The 25471-nt window shown below is 36.1% G+C and overlaps 1 protein-coding gene across 7 annotated transcripts in view; it reads left to right on the top strand.

Annotated features, from left to right (window-relative positions):
• LOC134800529 (dystonin) overlaps positions 1 to 25471 on the top strand; it is a 288922-nt gene that overhangs the window by 101538 nt on the left and 161913 nt on the right. For 6 of the 7 annotated variants that reach the window (XM_063773000.1, XM_063773005.1, XM_063772999.1 and 3 more), the window contains 2 exons: positions 6746 to 6835; positions 11151 to 11321. In XM_063773000.1, the coding sequence (XP_063629070.1) occupies positions 6746 to 6835; positions 11151 to 11321 (261 nt within the window). Of the gene's footprint in view, positions 1 to 5507; positions 5607 to 6745; positions 6836 to 11150; positions 11322 to 25471 lie in introns of all 7 variants that reach the window. The other variant, XM_063772997.1, reaches the window with a different exon arrangement.

The raw sequence follows: 25471 nt of genomic DNA, 5'->3' as shown, positions 1-25471 counted from the left end.
AAAGCTTTCCCATGTCAAACTCTTGCTGATATTATATTACCATACGAATAAGGTTTAATTTTAGCTGACTCGTTTTAGTTTTACCTTTAAGGTTACCATACCAATTAATCTATGCACATCAGTCTCTGCGTTGATTGATCCCTTGGGGTACAGGCAAAGCCGCTTCTATACGATAATACCAGGTAGTGCGCCGTTTAATAAGAATAAAATCTGATTGATGCTATGATGAACATTGACATCTCGAAGAGAATGTGCAAGTTGTTTATGCAGTGTCTTCAGGCATCTTATATGCTTTCAAGGAAATATTAAAATATACTAGTAGTTCGCCCCGAACTGAGAACTCGCAGTTAACCAAAAATTATTATAGAGCGATTGACTTTGTTGCACCTACTTAGGTATCGTATAGTGCGACATAAAATAGTAGAAAATAAATGAGAGCACCACTTTCTACGTAACTGTCACATTATTGACGTAAAATGCTTACACATGGCAACAATTTAGTATGGACATTTTTGAGTTCCATTTTATTCAATTTCTACTATTTCATGTCGCACTATAGGCGGCAATAAGGCGGCAATGGATCAAAAATCGCCTGGATTTATTGCAAGGTCTGTGGAGCCCTTGACTGATAGATTTAAGCAAAGAGTAGTATGTATAATATATAGGACAAAGAGAGCCCTCTCGTGGAACTTTTTTGCATCCTTTTTGAAGTGCCATCTGTAATTATTAACCAGAAATATCAACGTCAATATCAGGGGGGGAGAGGCATAAATAGCGTCTAAGTATGTTGCGAACGTAAAAAACTTTGAAGAAAGGCTTCAGGATAATTATTAATACACGAAAACAGATTAGATACTTTTAAATTGACTGTTGATGTAAATAAAATACCTATCATACACGGCTGGAATACACAATTGACCACGAAACACAATTACACGCAGCAGGTTGTGAATCTACCCGCCATAATCTTTCTAATTTTTTGGTAATAAAGTTCTCAGCAACTATGATGCCGTATGAAAACTTTGTTTCTTTTAACATTGTAAAACTGAAAGTATTTTTATTTATCTGAATTATGTCGTAGTACAGACAATAAATGGGGTGCTATAATATTTTGAGTTTTATTTGACAAAGTTGTTTTTTTGTGACAATCGCCTCCATGGCAACGATGGCCATAAATAATCTGTTCTAACAGATGTTTTTTTTGTTTTATCCATGCCTTAGATACAAGACTTTTAAGACGTACTGACGAAATAAAGTGAAGCCATATTGAAAAAAAAGTTTAGCGTTAAGTAATATAGATGTCGCTATTTTTTCGAATAAAGTGCTTTATATACGACTGTCCCTCCCCTAGATTTAAGTCATCATAGAAATCATAGAAATCATAGAGATTAAAATAAACTGTATCTGTGCTAAGCCGAAATAATTCCTGTCAAATGTCAAATACCTATATTATGTTTATATTATTTTATTTTTTTCTTGCTAATTATTTCAAAAAGGTAAATTTAAAAACGATATTATAAAAGTGCAAACCGAGCACTTTCATTTGATACTAAATTCGACCATGTTTTTTGTAAATATGATGACCAGAATAGCTAGGCCCCTCACAAACAGCTTTTTGGCCTTCTAAGCTCTTCTACCTCAATAATCCCTTAATCGAGCCTGCTCATAATTTAATGGCTAAAATATAATGCCCTCAACTACACGTTTACCCAATTTCATTTAAATTAGAACAAATTTACTTAAGTTCTTAAGTATCAAACTATCTTCTGACAGTTCAGCTTAAAAACATCGAAATGCCGGGACGTGCCGCTAGCCAGCCCCGTGATCCAAGTCGAATGTAAGAACTTCGCTTCGCTTCGCTCGCTCGTTCGAAAAAGTAATCCAAATACATTTATATTCAGAATAAAAGAAATCACTGCAATCTTCCATCGTTTAAATCCAAAGGATATTTATTTACCTTTTGTATACGGATGAATATTGCAACCGAGAACGTTTATTTACTTTCTCCATTGTTTACGAAATGTGAGATTCGCTCCTTAAACACATTTCCCAGAAATCAATTAATCATCACAAACCGAAGCATTATTTACGCTGAGTGCTACTTTTGCAAGTCTACGCCTTACATGTTGCTAGGAACTATTATATAGCTTAGAAAGTTGATGAATGAAAAAAACATACAAAGAAAAGTATAAAATTTAAAAGTTATTCTCAATAACAAACATTGATTTCGCTAGCCTGCTAGTAGAGCAATACGAAAACGACGAAGAATCAATACGACTAGGTATAACATCATAATGGCAATAATCCCATAACATGAGCATCATGATTCAGAATTTATAGAAGCGCGTTCCGAGAAGTAGGGGTCACAAAACCGTGAGTATTTTAGAAAACCGGTTATTCGGTTCTTGTGAAACAGCAAAACCAGGTTTCCGGTTTTTTCGGTGATTTCGATTTTACGTATAATTTGTAAAATAAGCAAGTATTTTTAGGATCAATGCTTTAATATTAATTCTTCCACAACATATACACAACACATACTAGCTGGGGATATAGGAATTCTGGGCAGATATGAACAACACTGTTTTAGCCATTTCTAACAAAGGCAAAGGAACGTTCAAATCAGCTCGATGGAGAAGTGACCATAACCCGGATCTAGTCTTCACAACGAAAGCAATAGATGGTACCTCAGTGGCCCCCGAGCGGTACATGCTAGCGGATTTTCGACACTCTCAATATCGCCTTATCGCCTAGTATTAGTTGTCATAGGTCTGAAAATAGCGGTGGTTGAGTTGTATCCTGCCTAACACCACCTCGCGGAAGTTTGCTTATGCTGATGACCTGACCCTTTTATGTGACACAAGAAGACAGCTTGGAAATGGGACAAAATACCCTGGAGAAGGACCTGGATCTATTAGATGATTATTTCTCTCGGTAGCGTTTGTGCCCCAGTACTTCCAAGACCGAGGTGTCCTGCTTTCACCTGTGTAACAAACTGGCCAACAAGGAGCTGAGAGTAAAATTCAGGGGCAATCTTCTCCGACACAACTTCCTTCCTAAATATCTTCGAAGCATCCTGGATTGAAGCCTCAACTTCAAGGTGCACCTAAGCAGCCTATCTGCAAAACTGCGCAAATGGAATTTATATCCATTTGCGCAGTTTAATAACGTTGGAGACTAAAAAGCTGTTTATTTATACAATTAGTGCGTATAATGTATTGTTTTTTTATTATTCGCTTTTAAAAATAATTAACTTATATAAAACTGTAAAATCAAAAAACTCGAAAAAGCCGGTTTTGTCAAAGTGAAAACCCGGTTTTTGCAATTGGCTGTAAACCCCGTTTTGCCGGTTTTTTCGATTTCGGTGAAACCGGGTTTGTGACGCCTACGGAGAGAAGGTATATAGTTGGTTTGTTGATCGAGCAAATTTTTAACGTGTTTAACAATGCGTTATAATCTTGTGAGTAAGTTATTTGTTACCTTATTTAAGTCAAAATACATTAATGTAAGTAATTCAGAAGTAAATTTTGCTAGAGCAACTTAACTTAAATACGTTCCTTTCTCGTACGAATTTTTTACTACTGTGTTTGATCATTTTTTGCGCCCAAACCGGCTCAAGGTCGAAGGTCGAAGCATCGTTAGTGCTAAAAATAACTTTAAGATTGTTGTAAATCTTTCGAATTCGCCGACGATGCATAATGAACCAAACCTAAAGGGTTGTCTGACATCACCCTCGGAATGCCCAACAAAGATGGAGCGAATGCATATGCAAAGGTTCAAGAATATGCATTTGGATCCATGCTACCGTGTCCTAAATACCGAAGGGGTGATGTATCGTGTTTACCGTAAGGCTAGCTAGGAAACCTGAGCCCTAAGCACTGTGCGTTAAGCGTTGGCTTATTATTATTTTCGGACTCGGAAAAAAATGGGATTAAAAATATCGAGTTTTAGAACTTTGACAAACAAAAAATCGATCTAGCTGGGGTTGTCTTCCTTATAAAATTCAACTTGGCAAAGCCTTGAGACAGATTTTCTTTAAACTAACTAATTGGAGTTGAACTTAATTTTTTTGTAATATTTCTATCTTTAAATATTTAAGTACTCATTTTTAATATCGTGTTTTTCATTTAATACGTATTTGAGGATTACATCGAATACAAACTTCACAATTGCATACAGGTATGTGTACATATCGACCCGCAACAAGAGCTTTTTCTCCTGTTTGTCTTCTGATTGTATATTGGTCTGTTTCCGAAATTACAAGAAAATACTTTGCTATTTATATAAAAATTCAAGAACCTGTAGGAAATTTCTACAATTTGCCCAGTTAATGCTTATCGAGTACGTATATGTATATGGGAATGCTAATACTATACGGTAGGGTAATGAATGAGGTAGTTTAAACTTTTTTCTCTCAAGTGTCGTATATTCCTGTTCGTATGTGCAATAAAATCTGAATGAATGCAACAAGGTATTCAGAGTTGATTTGTATAATATCTTCAAGCATTAGGGGATTTTCAGAGTTTAACTTAGCTGGACACGCATTTTACGTGCACGTTTTGTTCAATAATACATTCTTTGACTTTTCATCGCTTATCATTTGGATGGAGCAGCACTGGAAGCATCTCAAGGTCTGTAACATACACTGCTTATTTAACCTCATTTTTATTTGCTTTGATTCTTTAATATCAACTGATTACTTTTCAAACTCATTTGATAGTAACTCGTTCTTATAACAACTTTACCGGCAAAGAGCCAATTGCTTTTTGCATCATTATGATACGAGTTTGCGAATATTATGTCCATTTTGAAGTCATTGAACTCGTCCATGTCCAATGTTCATTGACAGACTAATAAAAACTTGTCTTGTTCGTTTGTTTTGCTTCGTTGTATATTGTCGGCTTCTTTTGTTTTGGTTGTGCATGCCTCATCTGTTTAGGTATTTCATTAAGCAACTGTGTTAGTTGACACGAATCAATACTAACTAATATTAATGTAATGAATAATAAAAAATATCTGTAAAATATGACAATGTAGTAATAATTGTAATAGTAATATATTTTGTTCAAAAGTAGTTGTCATTTTACTATTCCTTCTACAAGACCCATTAGCGGTGCCTACCACAATGGACCGGCCACTAAATGTCAATTTGGCGGATAAATTTGTGGTTAAACTTCGCGGTTTGTGACTTTAGAGCATCCGTCAAGGCTGAAAGTTTAATGATTTACATGCGTACGTGCAAAAAATGTTATGGTGTTCGTAGAACCTTTGCAAATTTACTAATAATAAACTGACTTTGAACGCTGAATATTTGTAAGTATATCACATCATGTATTGTAATACAAAGTGTAAAACTACTAAATACTTTAATGTATTTGGGCTTTTGATGGACGAATTTATGCTATCGGTAGTTTATGGTATAGATTAAACTCATCGGACGATGTAACAGGATAACAATTAGGATTGTTTTGTGTGCTCCTTTGATTACTACTACAGTATATCTTATCCAGGTGTTATCGTATCTTTCCACCATGCTGCTCGGACAGACATATACGAGGCTACACGTATGTGAGATCGTCAACAACCAGTCGTGTTGTCCCCCTCAACAAGTAAGTCTAGGTAGTGTTGACTTTACAAATAGGATGAACCGTCAAACTAAGTAATATTACCTCTCTCAATCTCATATTTTTTTTGTATCTTAACCAGATATACTTTTGAATGATTTTTCGATGTAGGTACTGTAGATCCAGGTAGAATTTGTCTGTTTTTTGGGAGAGTGATCATTTCTTCCAAACAAGGGAATACAAGTTTGACGGTCATTCCATGTAATTTTGGAGTATGTAGAGTCAGCACATTGTTGTTGTTCGTTGTTGTTTAGATTCGCATGCAGATGCCAATAACGCAATTGTTTCTTTAGTTTATTTTGAGATCGTCATCGTCATATTCATCGACTACGTTATCATACACATCATTATATTTTTGTTTGTGTTGAATTTTTTGGCTTGTGTGATTTTCTTCCTAAGTTAATGAATTCTGATTTTTTATTGTTGAATTCCACTAATTTTCTTATAAGTTTCTTGTTTTCATTAGCTGGCTTCGTTTCGCTTTCTTATTTTGTTTCAATAGATTGTTGACTTATATGGTAAACAAGTTTTGCTTGTAGATTGATGAGTAAGTTTGGTCTCTGAAGTGACATAACTGCTTTTTGACACTTTTCAGCCGCCTTTTATAACATCATCTATAATGAAGTTTAGTGTCGTTGGAATTTACTTTTATTAATAATTATTATCTTATAACCCATTGACCGCCAAAAAACGCAAACTAGCGTGTGTGGCTCCAGCATCATATCAACTTCCGTGCATTCAGACAAGGAGACTTGGTTCACACTGACGCGCCGCACACGATAGGCGTGGCGTTCAAAGGGCTGTTACATATATTTTAGTGCCGTTGTTTTTTCCTTTTGGTTAGCAGCTTCTGTGATAAGACCTGGAAAATGCTACCTCTGCGGGATGCGACACAGAAGCCTCACCGCAAACACCGTGGCGCAAATTGCGGGCATCTTTCTCTGTCAGTCTGAATTACGACTTAATTGGAGTAAAGAGAAAGATGCCCGCAATTTACAAACTTCGGTGTTCGCAGTGTGCCCTCAGTTGTGAAACTGTTTAGAATTTGCAACTTCTTTGCTCTCCAGCGTTGCAAGTTTTGCTACCAGTAATGCAACTGTTCTAACGACAATGCTTGTGCGCAGGTGAACCGGCACGTGAACGACCTCTTCGAGGACCTGCGCGATGGACTCAACCTCATCTCGCTGCTGGAGGTGCTTTCTGGCGAACACCTCGTGAGTATACGCTTCTTTTGTTTTATACAACTCTTTAAACTCTCTGGCACTTCCAATATCGTGCACTGATATTCATATTTAAAGCAGTGAAATGCTATGAAAAGACTTTGCTTTGAAAAATCATATACTTAATTTTCTTTTCACTGTTGTTTTTTTAAGAGTAGTAAACTAGAACTAAAACTTTTGTGCACGTGGGCAGTATAAATATACAATAAAGTCTCCTTTATTAGAATCGAAATACTAAAAACATAACTTAGTCTTTAGTGCTTTGTCATGGTACAAAAGCGAATGTTTGTTTATAACGCTAAAAACAAAACGTCGTTTTGGTCTTTATCAACATTATTTATTTAGTACATTTCGTATTATAAGTAAGTCAAACAATATACAAATAACTACTTAATACTTTGTTAAAAGCATCTGATTACCATGGGAATGGTTCAAATCCATTATGGAAGATGATAATGCAAAATAGTTCGTCCTCTCAATATACTCATCTCATTTGCAAGCAATCACTTATTTTCTATTCAATCTGTTTTTAATGCGAATAAAAAACTTTAACTGCTCTGAATAAACGCAACATTAGATACGAATTGAATGTAAATTAAATTTGAAATGAATTATATACTTACTACTTATTTTATAAATCCATTTAGTTGTTAGGAGTAAAATCAATTAAATGTGAATCAAGGCATATGAGGCAGCATGATGTTAATTAAATAGCCATTTAAATGCAAGGTTCCTAATTAGAATAAGAATTTGGGAAAAACATGAACCTTAAACGTTTTTGATCAAATTAACAAAATCTTAGTAAGTTTCCTACAAAAATATGTGATGACGTCCGCTAATATGTATAACACTGATCTACCAGCGACGTTCAATAATATTCTTTGATAATTTGACTTTGGGTACTAACAGTTTACTAGTAGCTAAAAAGCAGATAAATTTGTGGAAGAATATATTGATTGGGTCATATTTTCATGTATATTATACAGACATACGGTATTAAACCTACAAAACCATGTAACTTTATGTGGGTCGCCAAAGAAAATTCTATCACAAAATGTTAAGCCATTAAACTTGACTCAAATCAAACTACACCCGACTATTCCAATTTTGAACCAATCAACTAGCGAACTAATGGCCATAGATTAAAAACTTTTGCACTCCATTGGTTAATTAAATTTTAAATTTCCGCCTGCGCCCGTTAACGTGGTATAATGTTGGTATCGCGTGCCATGGGGCCGATTTGCACCGTCTGCTCATAGATAACTATGTTGTGGTGATACATAAAATCTTTAGCCGCTTGACTTACTTTTGCCATGTACGTATTTAAAATTCATGAATCTGACTATACTATGATTAAATAAATAAGAAAATGTAAATAAATCAAATTACCTTTATTATTTCACAACTTGTCAACTAATCAACAATATATTGGTTTTGTAGGTATTAACATGCACTTTAAGTTAAAATCTGTTAATTATTCATATTTTAGTAATATAGTACATTTCGATGCTAGTGCGGAAGGTATGTCATTACTTCACGAGTACCGAGATATCTTGCCACGAGCCGCAGGCGAGTGGGAAGACTCGGGACGAGTGAAGAATGACATTTCCGCACGTGTATCGAACGACGTTTTTTAATACAGTTGCGAAAAAATAAGTAAAACATTGTTAATCGTACACTAAACAAAAGTGGTAACAGTGACAGCTCGCTTAGACGTCGTCTTTAAGTATATTATATCTATGGGCGTTTGGCAGCTATTCCGTTCCATTCAGACAACTTATTAAGAACGGAATATTCAATATTAAAAAATAAACGTGTTATAATGATGAAGAGGTAAGTATTAAAATATGAAATACATATGTATATTTTTCATATTCTTACATTAACAGTAGGTTTTTATGCTGATTACGACGTTTAAAGGAAACTAATATTAACACTCATCAATAAGTAGTCGTGAATTGGAACAAGTATAAATTTAAAAAAAATTGGAAAAGTAAAAAGCACTAGTTCGAGATAACCAACTTTCCGCACGCTAAACAGCTACGTAAAGTAGCACTTTTTGAGCAACTGTATTAAAAATTTTGTATAAATATTAGGTTATATACCAAATGCTCACAGTCTGTCACTTAATATTTCTTTACTAACGATATTACTTTTTCCCAGTTAATACTGAATGCCATTGCAACTTAGATTTCATAGCCCTTATTCTTTGTTAAAACACGAACTTTTAACACACGTCTTTAATTACGATCTCACTTTCTATTTTTTTTTTAGGGTTCCGTACCCAAAGGGTAAAACGGGACCCTATTACTAAGACTTCGCTGTCCGTCCGTCCGTCCGTCCGTCCTTCCGTCCGTCCGTCCGTCCGTCCGTCCGTCCGTCCGTCCGTCCGTCCGTCTGTATCTCACGAACCGTGATAGCTAGACAGTTGAAATTTTCACAGATGATGTATTTCTGTTGCCGCTATAACAACAAATACTAAAAACAGAATAAAATAAAGATTTAAATGGGGCTCCCATACAACAAACGTGATTTTTGACCAAAGTTAAGCAACGTCGGGAGTGGTCAGTACTTGGATGGGTGACCGTTTTTTTTTTCGTTTTTTTTTTTCGTTTTTTTTTTGCATTATGGTACGGAACCCTTCGTGCGCGAGTCCGACTCGCACTTGCCCGGTTTTTTTTTTTAGCCTATTAGTGTGTCCCACTGCTAGGCAAAGGCCTCCCTTCTTTCCCGCCACTTGTCTCTGTCTAATGCACACTCCCGCCACTTCACACAGAATGTATCTAGGTTGTCCCGCCATTCTATTTCTTATGTAATATAAAACAATGATCATTAATAATTAAAGAAATAGACTAATAATTGAGAACTAGATTAGATTAGATTAGATTTCTTTATTTCAAGATGAAAATTACACTATAAATTTGCTACATTCGTCAAAATTATGTTTATCTTGTTTATGTTTAGAAACCCCTGATAGAAGAAAATCTCTTTATTTTCTCTTGTTGAATTGAAAAGTTCATCTAGTAAAGTTTTCTTCCAAAAAACAGGAACAGAAAGCATACTGTTGGCAGCTTTTGCTCAGTTATCTAACTTACCTATTCCCTAATCAGTTTTAGTAGGCAGGTGTGGTGGAAGTTGAGCCACTCCCCCACAAAGAGTTTCAAATGGGGCCCAGGGGGTTGATGCCCTTAGTTTAATCCTTCTGCCTATAGATGCATGATTCAAACTTTACCGGTCGCCATGGTAAGACCTAGGATTTACCATATCGGTGTTGGTAAAAGCCCGAAGTAAACTAGTAAGATTTAACATTTCGGGCTTTTACCGATCGGCATCGGTAAAACCTAGGTTTTACCGGTAAATCCTAGGTTTTGCCGAACTTCGGGCTTTTACAGTGACATAGACATTGAACGAAATAGACCACTAAGTAGGAAAATAAATTCATATTATGCCTTTCTTATCCAAGTAAAAGTGTAGGTACTTTCAAAAGCATGTTAAAATATTTCCGTATAGTCAGACTTTTTCATAACCTCTTAAAAGTAATTCAGCCATATCATGCCCCATTTATCTTTTGAATATTTAATTACCGGAGAGGCGTGGTTTATGCGCCACTTATTTACGATGACTTTCATGGTTATATCACGTGAGTAAGCTTTTTTCATGTTTTGGAATAATACAAATATGCCTATATTTACAAGTTACAAAATGTGCAAGAGTGCCTAAATAAATGGACAGTTCTCTTTATTCAATTATAGCTTTTAAATAATACTAGCAGTTGTACAAAACTTAGTTGAAATGAATTACTTTCGAAAGTTTCGAATTCAACTGAGTCGTTTGTCCCTTATATTTATGTATAATTAATATTATTGTACTGTACAGAATGTACAGTTAGCATTAAAAGTGACCGATCAAATTCCGCGTCAAAGGTATATTCATTCTCTAATAACTTAACAAAAATAGTAGGTATGTCTCTACATGTAGAACAATAAAATTAGACTGTAAAAGATACTCTTGAACGCAACCTTTAGCATTATAAGTAGGTATCTCTATTTGAAAGAGTGTTCCAGGGTGGCATATACTTTTGGCGCGTTGTTTCATTCGCTACTATTGATGCTGACTGTACACTGAGTCAGCGTATAATTTTACGACACCTATTCGTCATGACCTTTTCTGGAGTTTCATATTTTTGAACTCTTACACGTAGAAGAAACTAAATGTTATTGGGTTAGATTTTTTCAAGCAACGGCGACTTGTTATTTAGAAGTTTGTAAATCATCTTCCTAGTAATAACCACAACATTCCACAATTCCAGCCGCGCGAACGAGGCCGCATGCGGTTCCACATGCTCCAGAACGTGCAGATGGCGCTCGACTTCCTGCGCTACAAGAAGATCAAGTTGGTCAACATCCGGGCAGAAGACATCGTCGACGGCAACCCCAAGCTCACGCTCGGCCTCATCTGGACCATCATCCTGCACTTCCAGGTCAGTGGCTAGGTCTAAACCTGTTATTACTCTTTGAACGCCACGCCTATCGTGTGCCTAGGTTGATTTTGGGCTGTAGCCGCCAGCCAGTCTGTTGATATCTTTGGTGATCAAGGGTTAAATGAGACAGCAATGCTTTGTCAATTATCGATATCGTCACACTTTTCCAGTATCTACTGTCAGTGTCTCTGCGTTAAATAGTAACACCGGAGCCGCTCTTTTCAAATTTCAAGTTTAATGATTAAGGACGATTAAGTGTGGGCCATCAACAAAATTAACGAACTGAATTAAACTTTATCGGCTTTTCTATAATATCTATGATAGTAATCATCAGTACTTATATTAGGCAAATATTTACGTTTGATTCGATTGATTTAATTTTCTCTTTGCAACTCGTTCTCAATGACAACGTTTAACTTAAGTAAAACCAACCAACATTCATTCATAGCTAGACATATGTCCTGTATGTATATATCGCCAGTGTAATAAACTCTCCGATCTTTTGCTGCGATATACAGCTGTGAGTTATCTACAATTTTAAAAGAGTTCCAATTTAATCAATGATTTTTCTGATAAACAAGCGTCAACTCTGTTTTCCCACTGCGAGGGCTCTTGGAACCCGTCTGCCACAAAATGTTTAACATAAACGAGCTTGTTGCATGACATAACATAATCATTGATGAAGAGGGCCCCTGGCGGCATTCCTGGTGCTTCATTAGAGATGAGAAAATAATGCCGCATGTGAAGAAATTCCCCGGCGGGCTATGAATTCTGTATCACATTGTAATATTGTTGAAAAACTTATTTTGATCCATACAGGGATTTTTAACAATTTTAACGACAGTAAGTGTAACTTCTATTCATATAATATTTTATCTGATGGGCTGTAGGAAATCTGATATGATTGTATTAAATATTTACGTCATCTAAATTACACTAGCCTATATGATGTTTATTTTATTTATATCTTCTCAGCTTAAGTAAATGACTTTATTTCTACTAGAGCTTCCTCACGCGCGATTAAATGTATCAACTTAATCTAATACACCTTTGTAGCTTCGAAATCCGTCTCTATCGCCATATAACAAGGCTGAATGTCCGTTGCAGGGTTAGTTATAGTGGTATTCTTGTATGTAACTTTGACACGTACTAATCTAATGATATTATGTAGATGTAATAGGATTATGTCTAAAAACACGCTATTGGGGCCAAGGTTTATGTCATACAGCCAGAAAATACCAAATTACGTTGTGGTTTCGTGGAAACGCGTTTTACGCATAGTGTTAGCGTTAGTCATTGTAATATTACAAGCACTACTTGTTAGGCTAATGAGAATGAAATGCCTAAAGTTGTTGTTATGTATGACTTGATAAATTAATTAGGTAAACACTTACGAAGCTTTTTAAATGAGGAGTGTGTTTTCAAAAGGGATTATTTCTCTATGAAAACCATACAAAAATAAGCCCTTTTGAAAAGACACTCCTCATTTAAAAAGCTTGATAAGTAGTTACCTAATTAAAAACCATATTGTAGTTTAGGTAATTGGAATTAAGTAACTAACCGAAAACGAAATGTAATAATTAATTGCCGTACGTTAATTTAACAGCAATTTTACAAAACAAAATACTCTGTTAATGGTGCTTAAATACGTGAAAACTGAAAATGCTACCCGAAAATTGGCATAAATATTTATAATGGTCAAAACATTTTTAATTTTATGTTAATCTCACAAGATCTTATCTATGTTAATTCTAGGATAAGGTCTAGTCCTACTTTCGCACAGAATTGCGACAAACCAAATTGGCAACCAGAAGGCGCCAGAATTTCACAAGTTGACCGGTCGGCTTCTTTTAAATTCAAATCCAACAGCCACTTACAAAGCCACGCCAAATATCCTTATTTGTGCACGGCGATCAGCATTCAGATCACACCGGGTGATTCTAGCGACTAGCCTGTGGTAATCCATATCCGAAAGTAAAACAGACTTGGATGTTTTTTGTAGAATCAGTAAGAGTTTCCAATTCTTTAATGTAATTGAATAACTCTGAAGGTATTATGTAAATATTTAAGCTCAACTAACAGCTATGCAAGTATGATAGCTATGAGGGGTGAGGTTAATGTTTTATGACAAAACGTTTGGAAGGATTTGTCATAAACATAGGATGTCATAAGGATACGTTGAGGATCACCAATTAGGTACAAATTTAGAGAAACGTTGTACAATTACCCTAATTAAAAAGCTGGTCCTAGTTACGAGTATATCATTTGCAGTAGAAAATTCTGTGAGTAAGCTTTCTTGGAACAGGAACTGAGTTTTATATAGGTATATTTAGATGTACGATGTATGTACATATAAGTAGGTACCTATAGAAACGTTTAAATGTGAAATTCAAGGTATGTTTAGATGTACGATATATGTATTATTGTTATTGCTGTCTGTGTGTGTGTTTGCCGATTTATGATTTTGTTCCACTAGCACTTAGTTTTTAATCTTAATAGTTACTAACCATTTTGGGCCATTGTTGTCTTTAAATAAATAAAAAATTTAAATTGAATAAGTAGGTACCTATAGAAACGTTTAAATGTAAAATCCATAAACCACAGAAATTATTCCGAAGCAACGCAACCTGCGGTTTTATTACGGCTGACATTGTATTAAAACAATAAGGCTACAGCTTCCGACTTCTGTTTGCCAACTTCATTACATTGTAGTGGTCCGATGATCTAACTAATATCAGTAATTATCTTGTTGGTTCAAATTATGAGGCGTGAAATAACATTGCAATTTAGTTACGCTTATGATTTTGCTTAACAATGTGAAATTATTTATAATATGTATTTACTAACTTTATGAAGTCGATTTATTTTACTAGACTTTATATTCAATTTTGCTATATCCTCTAGATGCCGAGATATCAAAACCTGCCCAGATAAATGCAGTTGTGATTTATCAAAATAAAGGTTCAAATTAGAATGGAACGGGAGACCTTTTTTCTCAAAAATGGACGGCAAAGTCGACTTTGCCGTTTAAAAAATAGGTCGCGAAGCGCGTAGTTTATGGTCAGTCAAAAATTAAAAAGTTAAAAACATTGCAGTCTCGATTTTGGGACTGCAATGTTGCATACAAATTCCATTATTTGTCGAGTTCCAAACTTTTTAAAAGTTGAAATGGCCATATCAAATGAAGGCACAGGCCCATTAAACAGCCAAACAGATGATTAGTACCGTGACTATTTAGCTGTCTCAAATAGGTTGACGTATTTTCGGCAGAAAAATACACTTCTATTTTTTTATTAAAAAAATAAAAAGGCGGCAAAGCTAATTTTTTTCAATTGTTTCTACTTTTTTCTGTGAAAATATATACGTAAGAACGTTGCTTTTGTAAAATATTTCTATGATATTTATATTTCTTGCACCATTTTTGAGAAAAGCACTATATATGACTCGGCTGGAAGGCTACTTGCTGGCTTCGGATTCAATTAAACGGACTCCCAAGGTCGTCCGTTTAAAACGAATCCTCAGCCTGCAAGTAGCTACTTCCGAGCCTCGACAATAATGTACTATTAAAGGCCTCTGCGTGGCTAGAGGATAAACGGGATGAAAAAGGGGGTGGAAAAGTTACCTGCCTAATTTGTTTTTTCACGCTCACAAATTCGCCGCATAATAAATCGGTGCTAGACAAGTAGAATAAAGTTTAGATCAAGTGTGTAGAGTTACCCGGCATGAAAGCTGTCTGTTTGTTAGTTGGCACGTAACTGCGATATCATGGGTGCAAGATCACGACTTGGCCGACGGTTCGCCAACAGTTACCGCACTTTAAGGTTCCCTCTAATTTCATAAACTGTGGCTTAGCCGCTGTCTAGAGGAAGAATAAAGTGGGAAATTGTGAAATAATTAGATATTTCTGTATCACTTCAGGAAACCATGACCTTATCGCTAGTTTACAGATCAAAATGCCGGATATATATCAAATTTTTGATAGTAGTCGCAGTAAGGTCTATTGTCTATCAAAAATATCATAATGGAGGTCGCTTTACGATCACTCTTGACGGTCGAGATTTCGCCAAGTTTTGCTTGCAATCTTTGCTAATAGACATTCATCCAACTATTCCTTTGGCATTGCGGAAATACTCCTTGACGGAGTTCAACGCGGTTTAACATTAATTCCTCGATTTAACGGTAAGCGACAGCAGGAAATTACTGTACTTTATTGGATTAACAATAAGAAGAAAATATTTTGCTATAAATATATTTCTCGGATATTTATTTCCTGTTGCTATTATGATGCTAACTTCATTGCTCTAAACATAATAATTTCATCTTATGTCTTTAATATAATCTCATATCACAGTAACAAATCGTCTTTTGAAAGCGAAAATTAAATTACTGTAACATAGCAATCATAATGCGATCTTTAAAATAAATCGTTCACAAAAACTCCACCATTACCCAAGCCCACCCACATGCTCCTAAAATGTCAATTGCATTGCGCAATTGCTCTTCAAAGAGATCGTACGGACCCAAAACTTTCGCTGTCACATTCATTACGTCATTTAAATCCTGTATGACTTTTAAACTTTGGCGATACCATTTTGAATATTTTAAGTCAGTGTAGAGAATTTAAATCGTTCGCGGATTAAGTAGGGGTTACTCTTTTACTTATATTTCTAAAGCGATGTTGACTCGTCATGTTTGCAAACCCGGTTTAATTCATATTTACATATATTCAGTCCTTACAAATTCGACATGATTCGTGTAGGATTATGCTGGATTTTGCTGTACAAGTGAATGATTTTACGATAATTACAAAATGAGACCATTGAAGAATTTAAAATCTTGAAGCGTTGTTTAATTTTCGCATAGTCGCATACATTCGCAGTTATTTAAATTTGAGCTTTATGAAAGTCAGATGATCGCTTAAGTTCATATCTTTGCAAGGAACGTTCAAAACGAAAGCGAATCGGTATTTTTGAACAGCTTTAAGTGCCGATTATTGGTTACTCTGGTGTAAGAACGAAAGTTTGTTTTCAAGTTGCGGAGTGTTTTTGTGCGATCAAGTTTCACTATAATTTGGGGTCTCATGCCATTTAAGGCCGTATTTGTTGTTGCTAATTACATGATACTTAAACAATTAACTTTAACTTTTTTTTAATTGGCGAAGGGTGTTGTTATAATGTTTCACAATCGACACTTTAGTTAGTGACTAACTTAGTAGGAATCAATGTTTCTGTTAACAGATTAAGGATAATGTCAACGATATTAATATATCAGTAAAAATCATATAAAGAGATAAAAGATAGTTTATATTTCTAATAGGCATGTTACAATCCGCTTATGAACGTCAAATAAAGCTACGCCGGCTCTAACCCTAAACCTCTCAGTCTCACCCGAGAAGATTTAAATCCCTCCTAAATCGGAGGAATGTAGGCCATTATGGGGCCGGCAGAACCTCGGCGGGACACATCTTATCAAAACATTACATCTTTTATAATTAACATGCATTAAATTAAAAAAAAACCGGACAAGTGCGAGTCGAACTCGCCCACCGAGGATTCCGTACTTTTTAGTATTTGTTGATATAGCGGCAACAGAAATACATCATCTGTGAAAATTTCAACTGCCTAGCTATCACGGTTCATGAGATACAGCCTGGTGACAGACGGACGGACGGACGGACAGCGGAGTCTTAGTAATAGGGTCCCGTTTTTACCCTTTGGGTACGGAACCCTAAAAAAGAAAACAAAAGTATAGAATTCGGTAAAATATATAAGGAAACTATTATTAAGAAAGTATATTAGGAAACCCCTAATTGATATGTTAAGCGTACCTATAAAATGAAACATTTGTATGTGATATATGTCTTTTCCTACAAAATCCCTGCAAAAACCAGCCTCATGGCATCACCCTCGCATCACCGCATGACTCAGCTTGTGGTAGGTACCGTACGTGGGCAAAATTTAACCGAATAATCGCTCATTTCACTTTCGCTCCATAACATATTGTATTTTACTACTCGTACTTGCGTATTGTCTGCCAGTTATTTCATTGTGTTACGTTAAACGACATCAAATGTGACTCACAGAAGTATCATCCTGTAATGGACTAGAAACTGCCCGATGCAGCGCATAAGGTGGATGTAAGAACGTTTTGATTGTCTCGGTGCTATTGCGATTTCTTCTTCTTTGTCGTCACACTCTTGCCAGAGTGGTCGTGGTCGTCATATCAGGGCCGGTGGCAAGCTTCACAATCCGTCGCCATTCCTCCCGTACTGCAGCCCTTCTTGTACATTCATGGAGTGGTTCATTGAATGCACTTTTGATTAACCATTGGTGACCTACCGCGCCTTGTCGACTTTTCCCTGCACTACAAGTCGTTCCACAGATGTATCGTCTCGACGTGTAATATGTCCAAAGAAAGTGAGCTATTGTGATTAACATTCGGCAATAAAGCTTACATAGTAAGATTGTACATAAAAGTTTGCGTAGATTTGTTTACTCCGCTTCATTACTTTATAGGTAAGTATAGGTATGTATGTGAGATAAGAGACAAATACTATCTTACCTAATAGTAGTAGGGGAGCCCACGATGCTAAATCGGGATTTACTCGAGCATCATACGGTCTGTATGACGCTTTATGGATTATTGGATTCGAAATATTAGGTCCTTACCTATGAAATTGGCGTTTTTGTTCATAGATATAAGTCTGATCCTAGTTTTTTTTTTTTACAAAAGTACATACACAATTACAATAAAACTACAGTGCACTCAATAAACAACGATTTTACATACAATTAATTGTTATTTTTTATTGTTAAGTGTTCAGAATTAAGCCTTGAAAATAGGTCTTTTCATGTGCTGTCGGTTCGAGTATTAAAATTACTTATATTTTTCTAATGGTACCAATTTTCAAGAAATGGAGATATTGAAAACATACCTTAAAGGTGTCAAAAATTACTGGAAAAATTTTGTTTGGTTTGAATTAGCCATCAAAAAAATATCCGCAAAATTAATTGTATGGAAATTCGTGTTTCGTTGAAATTCTCCCTACAAAACGCCAATTTCATAGGTAATGACCTAATATTAGATGATAAGAAGAAAAAAAAAGTTATATAAAGTTTTTTTTTCCAGCGAGCCGGAAAGCGTCTACAATTTTTTTTTAAATTTCGAGAGGTTGGTGGAGGGTTAATAATCGTTAAGCAGTTTGTGGATTTGGTCGTTTTTGTCCACGTTAATGCTATATTTTATCTATAACTTAATATAACACTTATTTGTAGGCATTTTCTTAATCTTACGAACACAAGTTTGACGCCTAATTTTTACATTGTAACCCTCAGATTAAGGAAATGCGTGCAAATAATTATCTGATTTAGTAATAGCACAATTATAGCGTTAATTTGGACTAATATGACCTAATCCACAATCTGCTTAACAATTTGTTGAACCCTCCACCAACCCCCCACCAACCAAGGGCTCAACATAGATGGCTAAAAGGGGTAAAGGTAGACTACACGGGGTAGCAAGATATCATTCATATCTTAATATGACGCGCTCGAGTAAACACAAAAATCCCCTCTTGGGCTCCCCAACCATAGTCCCAACAGCCCCCGCAAAGTTTCCTCATCTATTCGTACAGTTCACTTTTACTTTTGCAACAAAAACAGTGCTAGTCTAATTGCAAGTGGGGTATTAATGTAATCGCCTGAGACGCGTGGGCCGGCCCGGGACCTGTCGCGGCCTTATAAGGAGCGCTATACAGCATGTCCTGACGAGACTGTATACAAAAACAACCACTACCGTTACTAAAAGCTTACTAAAATAGTCTTGGTATAGGTTAGTCATGTTTTGTTGACGGTACTATGATTTATACATGTGGATTTATAAATCGTATCATTGTCGCAAATGAAAAGCGACTTAAAAGTTCAAATGAATGTACAAACACTGCGAACTTAAATAAATTCCCTTAAATTAGGTATTGTAGCAATAATGAGAGCGACAAAAGTCACCCTAAAATCCCTTTAAAAAGTCTCACACAATTATTTGCAGAATTATTGAAACGAACAATGTCAACAAAATGGTAAAACAACAAAACTTGTATAATAAACCACGTAACCTATTAAGCCATTACACATCAGCCTCTAAGTACACCTTTTATGGGCAAGTCGTTATAAATAATAACCGATATGATTATTCATACCTGCAGCCGGATACTTGCTAGACGACTTACCGTGGTTTATAATCTGGTTTAATAGGATTTTGATTAAATCCTTCATTCATAATCCGATTTCAACAACCCAATAAGCTAAAAAAGCAAGCAAGTCTAAGCTTTTATTGTTCAAATCTCATTTACTACACGGACGTCACAACGTCCTATAGTTACATTTTTACAGGATTCTTCTTCTCCGTCGAATTACTCTTGGCAGAGCAGTCGTGGTCACGTTGAACGACGAATGACCAGTTCTCCCTGGCAGATGCTTCTATGGCACATGTGTTAAGTGGGGTGTTGGTAAGGGCTTTTATCTGATCCGTCCAACGCATTGGGGAACGTCCTCTTACAGGATAATCTTACACTAAATCGACTTAGTCCCACAGTAATCTCAATAAGGCTCCGTGTCAGGGTGAATTGGGATCCTCAGTATTCAGTGACAGTTCCGAAACTATACTTCACAAGACTGCTTTTATAGAAGTCAGACCCCGTATGGAGTAGGTACTGTTGTCGTTTCTTACCTATTGCCTATTTGAGCAGAAGCACCCTGATACAAACAGCTTTGTTCCCTTGGCTCAGTTCAAAGACGCGCTGTAGGAATCCTTGACGAATCCAACTAATTAAAGATTAAGGAAATATTTAGAATTATGCTAATATACTTAAATTTTAAATTGGTATATGTTGCGGAGAATTCCTTAACGCTATTTATAAGTATTAGTAGCAATTATTAGCTTGACATTGCGTCAATATAGCTCAATCAAATAATAATAAGGAAGTCTTTGGTGCAGTTGCATTCTTCGCATAATATAGAAAACATTATATTATAAGCATAGTCACTATAGTTAGCAGCAGAAGTTACATTGTAGACAAGCTATAATCCAATTTGACAAATTTCAGTTCATTTATGGCTTTAAACTTGCAAGGAAAGTTGTAGATAGGCATGATAACACAACATTGACTGCGATGGTTATTTTTTTAGGAAGCATTTTATGTGGTTATCTATAGGTACTTACACCTAAAATAGGTGTAGAAACAATGAAGTGTATGTAAAGCTCATTAGTCCAGGCGCGCGCCTTACGGCGACCACGGCGCCTCCGGGCGTGCACCCGGGAAGCTAGAGGCTGCGTCGGTCGCGGGTCAACGAACCGCATTGTGTGCGACACTGGCGTGCCCATGACATTCTAATGCTGTTCCTTGCGGTTCCGGTAAACACGCCGTCTTCAACAATCACTAACCCCCTTATTCATAACATAAAACTTAGCATGTTTGCTAAATGTTGTTTCTTGCCAGCCAACCACAAATGTCAAAACAAACGATTATCAACGGCGGAATAGCACATTACTTGTAATAATATGTAAATGTTCAAATAATTAACGATGGCGTAATCATAATAAGTCCAAGTTTTTCGTAACTTGCCGTTCTGACTTCCTATTTTTATCAAAACGGATACGCTTAATTACTTAGTTTTTGCATGTGATGATTATCTTCACAAAATTGACTTTATTAATTATGAAACTAAATTGGTTGATTTAATATTTCGGAAAACTTAAGGTTGCTCTGAAATGCACATATATATTCTAATTTTTTGTTTCACATTTAAATAATTATGAAATCAAATATTAATTTTATCCTAAAAATCTAAACAGAAGGCTTGTTATCAGTAAGACAGCGTGTCCCATTCTTTATTGTTTCGTTCCAAGTAGTAAACATTGCGACGCCTAGCGCCATCTGTATTAGAATAGCTGAAGCTTCATTTCATTATAATAGCTTCGTTCGTTCTTCACTAGATGGCGCTTGTGCTGGTAAACAACTTTTTGTAGGATTTACATACATGTTGTTGAGTTGACATCTAATATTGTTTATCGTGACAAAATTAGTTTCCAATATTTTTTTACAAGTTAAACGAGAAAGCTAATTTTCAATTTTTCTTTCTGAAAATTGCTAAATTAATTATCTTTTAGAAAATCCTCTTACCTCAAAATTCATGAACTATATTACCTATTAAAATACAGCAACTGTTAATTCATTTATATTTGTGACAATATTCTTACTGAACGACAAGACAAATGCCCTGAACCTGAAAGTACTAAATTTAAACTTAATAGGACAGAGGAGAGCCTAAAATAGGTAGTTTTAAATGTGTAAGGAAATCTGGTAACAAGAAAGGAATGTTTCTTAGAAACTTTCTGGGACATTTTGGGAAATATAGTGGAAGTTGTTCTGCTTCATGTACTTTACCAGCATACCAAATTTAATGGAAATTAAGATAAGATCGAAATGTACAAATTTGAGAATTGCTCTACTTCACTCTATCAGAGGCGTGAACGTACGTTATGTTTCGTGCCAAGAAGGTGTGAACCAAGACTTCAATTTGGGAAGTTTGGTGATCAGGGTAAAACCTTTCTTGGGGATTTAATTATAAAGTTCTCCTTATGCTATCCTCGGTGGTAATATAGTATTATCAATGACGTCAAAGCGGAATGTACAAAGGATACTAGAAAGCCGAACGCGGGCGGCGGCGGCGTGGGTGCCGCCATCTGGTGCGGCCTTCCGACCTACGTGCGCCCTGTAGGTCGCCACACGTTCGCATTCAACACATCACGAGAAAAATCTTTCGAAATAACGTGTACCACAATATTGAGGGTCATTTGAGATATATGGGTGTCTGATATTACTTGAATTTTTCACAAGTCTAGAAATCACATTTTTTTTACATAAATTTCATAGTTTCAAAAATCTCTAGCTAGTAGTTAACTGTTGGGAACCGATTGAGATGATGATGCCATGTGAACTATTGTGAACGCTTTGTGACAAATGTTAGGTTCACATCTCCGGTCAACAACTGGATAGTTCTAAATCACTGAAGCGCATATGTTTCTTAAACTGAGCTACCCAGAATGGCGAATATTTTATTATTTTGTGGTAATTAATAACACATATACGGTATACATACATTGCGGTGCCATAAATTTTTATAAAACAAGTAATAAACAACTCTAATTACGATTGAAATGTATGCAGCTGCTTATAGCATCTACCGATCGTTACGATAACATGTCTAGATCTCTATATATAGGTCAACTAGTTGTATCTGTGCCATTGTTACCATACCAGTATGGCGCCATATATTCGAATCAAGGACGGGGTTAGGCTGTACTTTTGTTAAGATTTAATTTTAGGTAGGGAATTTGTGGAAATTCCACTGTTTAAGTGTAGGCACATTTGTTACTCGATCTTGGAGTGAACGCGACGCACTGATATTAATATTAGGTTTGTATTAATATCAAATGTAAAATGTAAGTAGCTGTATACAGGTCCAGGCTAGATCTTTTAGTTGTTACAAACAACAACACTCTTAACTTACAACTAGTGGACCTTACGTCTTTGCAAAACGGTATTAATATATGTATTTATGTCAATTAGAACTTGGTGATCATAAGTAACACTTAAGGAATTTAGGATCAATGATTGACATTAAAGTCCTTTCTGTTAGATATAGAAAGAGATTCGCGTGCGTTTTTCTTTTTACCACTTTTTCCAAATTATTTTCAGAAGTAGGCTGACTGCCACAGTGAATTGCAAAATTGGCGTAAATCAAAGAAGTGGATCTATGCCGTCTCTTGTAAATTATGAACTATTCTCACATGTTTTATCTGTCCATGCAAACGATGCAGACTGTGATGGTAAGTCTGGCGGAAAGGCTTTCGCTTGGCGCTTACTGTTGTGGCTGAGAGGTGGCGCTAGGCGTGCTGCGCAGGATTACGGGCTGAGCTTCGCTTGGCAACGGCTTCTGCCGCTTGACGATAGGTGGCGCTAACAGTGCCTGCGTATATATCTCGAATATATGAGAAAACGTTTGTAAAAGCGTATGTATGTATAGTGCTTTCATAATCATGAAAATTGTAGAGTTTATAGAGTTCCATAAACAAGTAAGAGCCAGGTTTTTTTATATATGTATATAGGTAGTAAATTTGCAATCCGATATGTATCTTTTCTAGTAGTACTTATACATAATTACATAGATCATACCTATACTAATACACACAAGTTGTCTCTCGTGTTATCGTAAGTAAGGAGCCTGTAGTTTAACTTCTGTTCTCGACTTTAGCACGTAAGGCTTCAGTGTATAAACCGACCTGTATCTATAATGGCCATAAAATTGCGACATGATATGTCCTATAAGTTTCGGTAGGTAACAGAAAAAGCAATATAGCATTTAAATATTTTAAATCTGTGTATGGCCCAAGTATGCAATTTATTAGCACGATTTTTTTTTTAATTATTGGGAGCCTATAATGTCCCACTGCTGGGCAAAGCACGATATAACACTTATTTATTTATTACTTAGTTCTTATCTTATCAATAATATCAACTGTATTTAAGTTACTTCTGTGCATGTAGTTGTAGTACTTACCTATTACTTACCTAACTAGTTTGTTTAAACAAGACTCTAATTTTATGTCGTGAATTTATGTTGACATTAATTTCTGGTTATTAGATCATCATAACAAGGTTGAACAGCTTACATATACTATTGATCATATAATTAAATTTTAGGCGGCTATCCTTTTATGGGATGTTAGCGTCGTATTAAAAAAAAACTTCCACATGATATTGATACCATGCGATTTATGTTAAGACTATTGTTTTCAATAACTATGTAACTCGATATTATAGCTACCGATATGTTCCTCGAATGTCACATAGATAGGAAGTAAGTATCAGGAAGAAATAGCATGATACTCGACAGGTGTGACCAGGTGCAACCCACGCCGAGCTTGTTTACTTCATATTAAGCGAGTGGGCATATGGGCGGTCTAAAATGTATTACATATTGTCTATATGGTATTGTACTATATTATTTAATTATCTTAGCTGACGAGTTTATGAAATATATTATACAACGTGTGGGTGCATATCGGTATGATTGTATGGAATGTGAACTAAATTTGCAATGACAAATAGTACAGTCAAGTGTAAAAATATTGGTGCATACAACTTACTCGAAAATACATCCCATAGTTCTTATTCGCTCACATAAGAGCATTGGACATATTTTTGAGTATGATGAGTTTACCCATATTTTCAGTTTTTTACACTTGACTGTAGGTACAAAGGTTCCCAAAAAGTATATCGCGTGAATCGCGTGATTAAATCAAGATAATCTTGATGTGGCGGGGTGTAAGGGGTCCAAATTCCATCTCACGGATCCCAAGCCAACCTCCCCTGCTCATGGCCACCCTGCTAAATAACGAACGAGACTCTGGCGACCCACCAACCCGCACTGGACCAGCGTGGTGGGCTTTCGGTCCAAATCCCCCTCATGAAGTACAACTCCCCGTTACGGCCCCGAGTGCCCGGCAAAAGGGGTGCTAAGAATCCCCGGGCGGAGATTTCCCACAAAATGAATATAACGACCCAAGCAAGAAAAACGGATTCCGATACGCTTAATGTCTTAACCTACAATGTTCGTACTTTAATGAAAGAAGAGCGTCTCATAGAATTAGAACACGCTTTGAAAGAAGTTAGGTGGGACGTTGTAGGTTTATCTGAAGTTCGACGAAATGGCGAACAAACAATAGAACGCAAAGACAATGTATTCTACCACTTCGGAACAGCCGGCGGTCTGTACGGGGTCGGTTTCCTCGTTAAAAAGAAGTGGAAGAACAACATTGTCGAATTCTTAGGTTACTCCGAAAGGGTAGCTGTGTTGAAGTTAAGTCTATCCCAAAATCACACTCTGACGCTAATCCAGACCTACGCACCAACATCTTCACATAGTGATGACGAGATAGAAGAGTATTACGATCTCCTAAACAAAGCTTGCGACGAGCACCGAGGAACATGGACCATGGTCCTCGGTGATTTCAACGCCAAAGTCGGAGTAAGGGCTGAATTGGATAACACCGACATAGTTGGACCACACGGCCTTGGTGGCAGAAATGAC

This window comes from Cydia splendana, chromosome 20, assembly GCF_910591565.1.
Source record: "Cydia splendana chromosome 20, ilCydSple1.2, whole genome shotgun sequence".
Classification (NCBI taxonomy): domain Eukaryota; kingdom Metazoa; phylum Arthropoda; class Insecta; order Lepidoptera; family Tortricidae; genus Cydia; species Cydia splendana.
The sequence above is the reverse complement of the archived record's forward strand: the minus strand, read 5'-3'. Positions and strand labels throughout refer to the sequence as shown.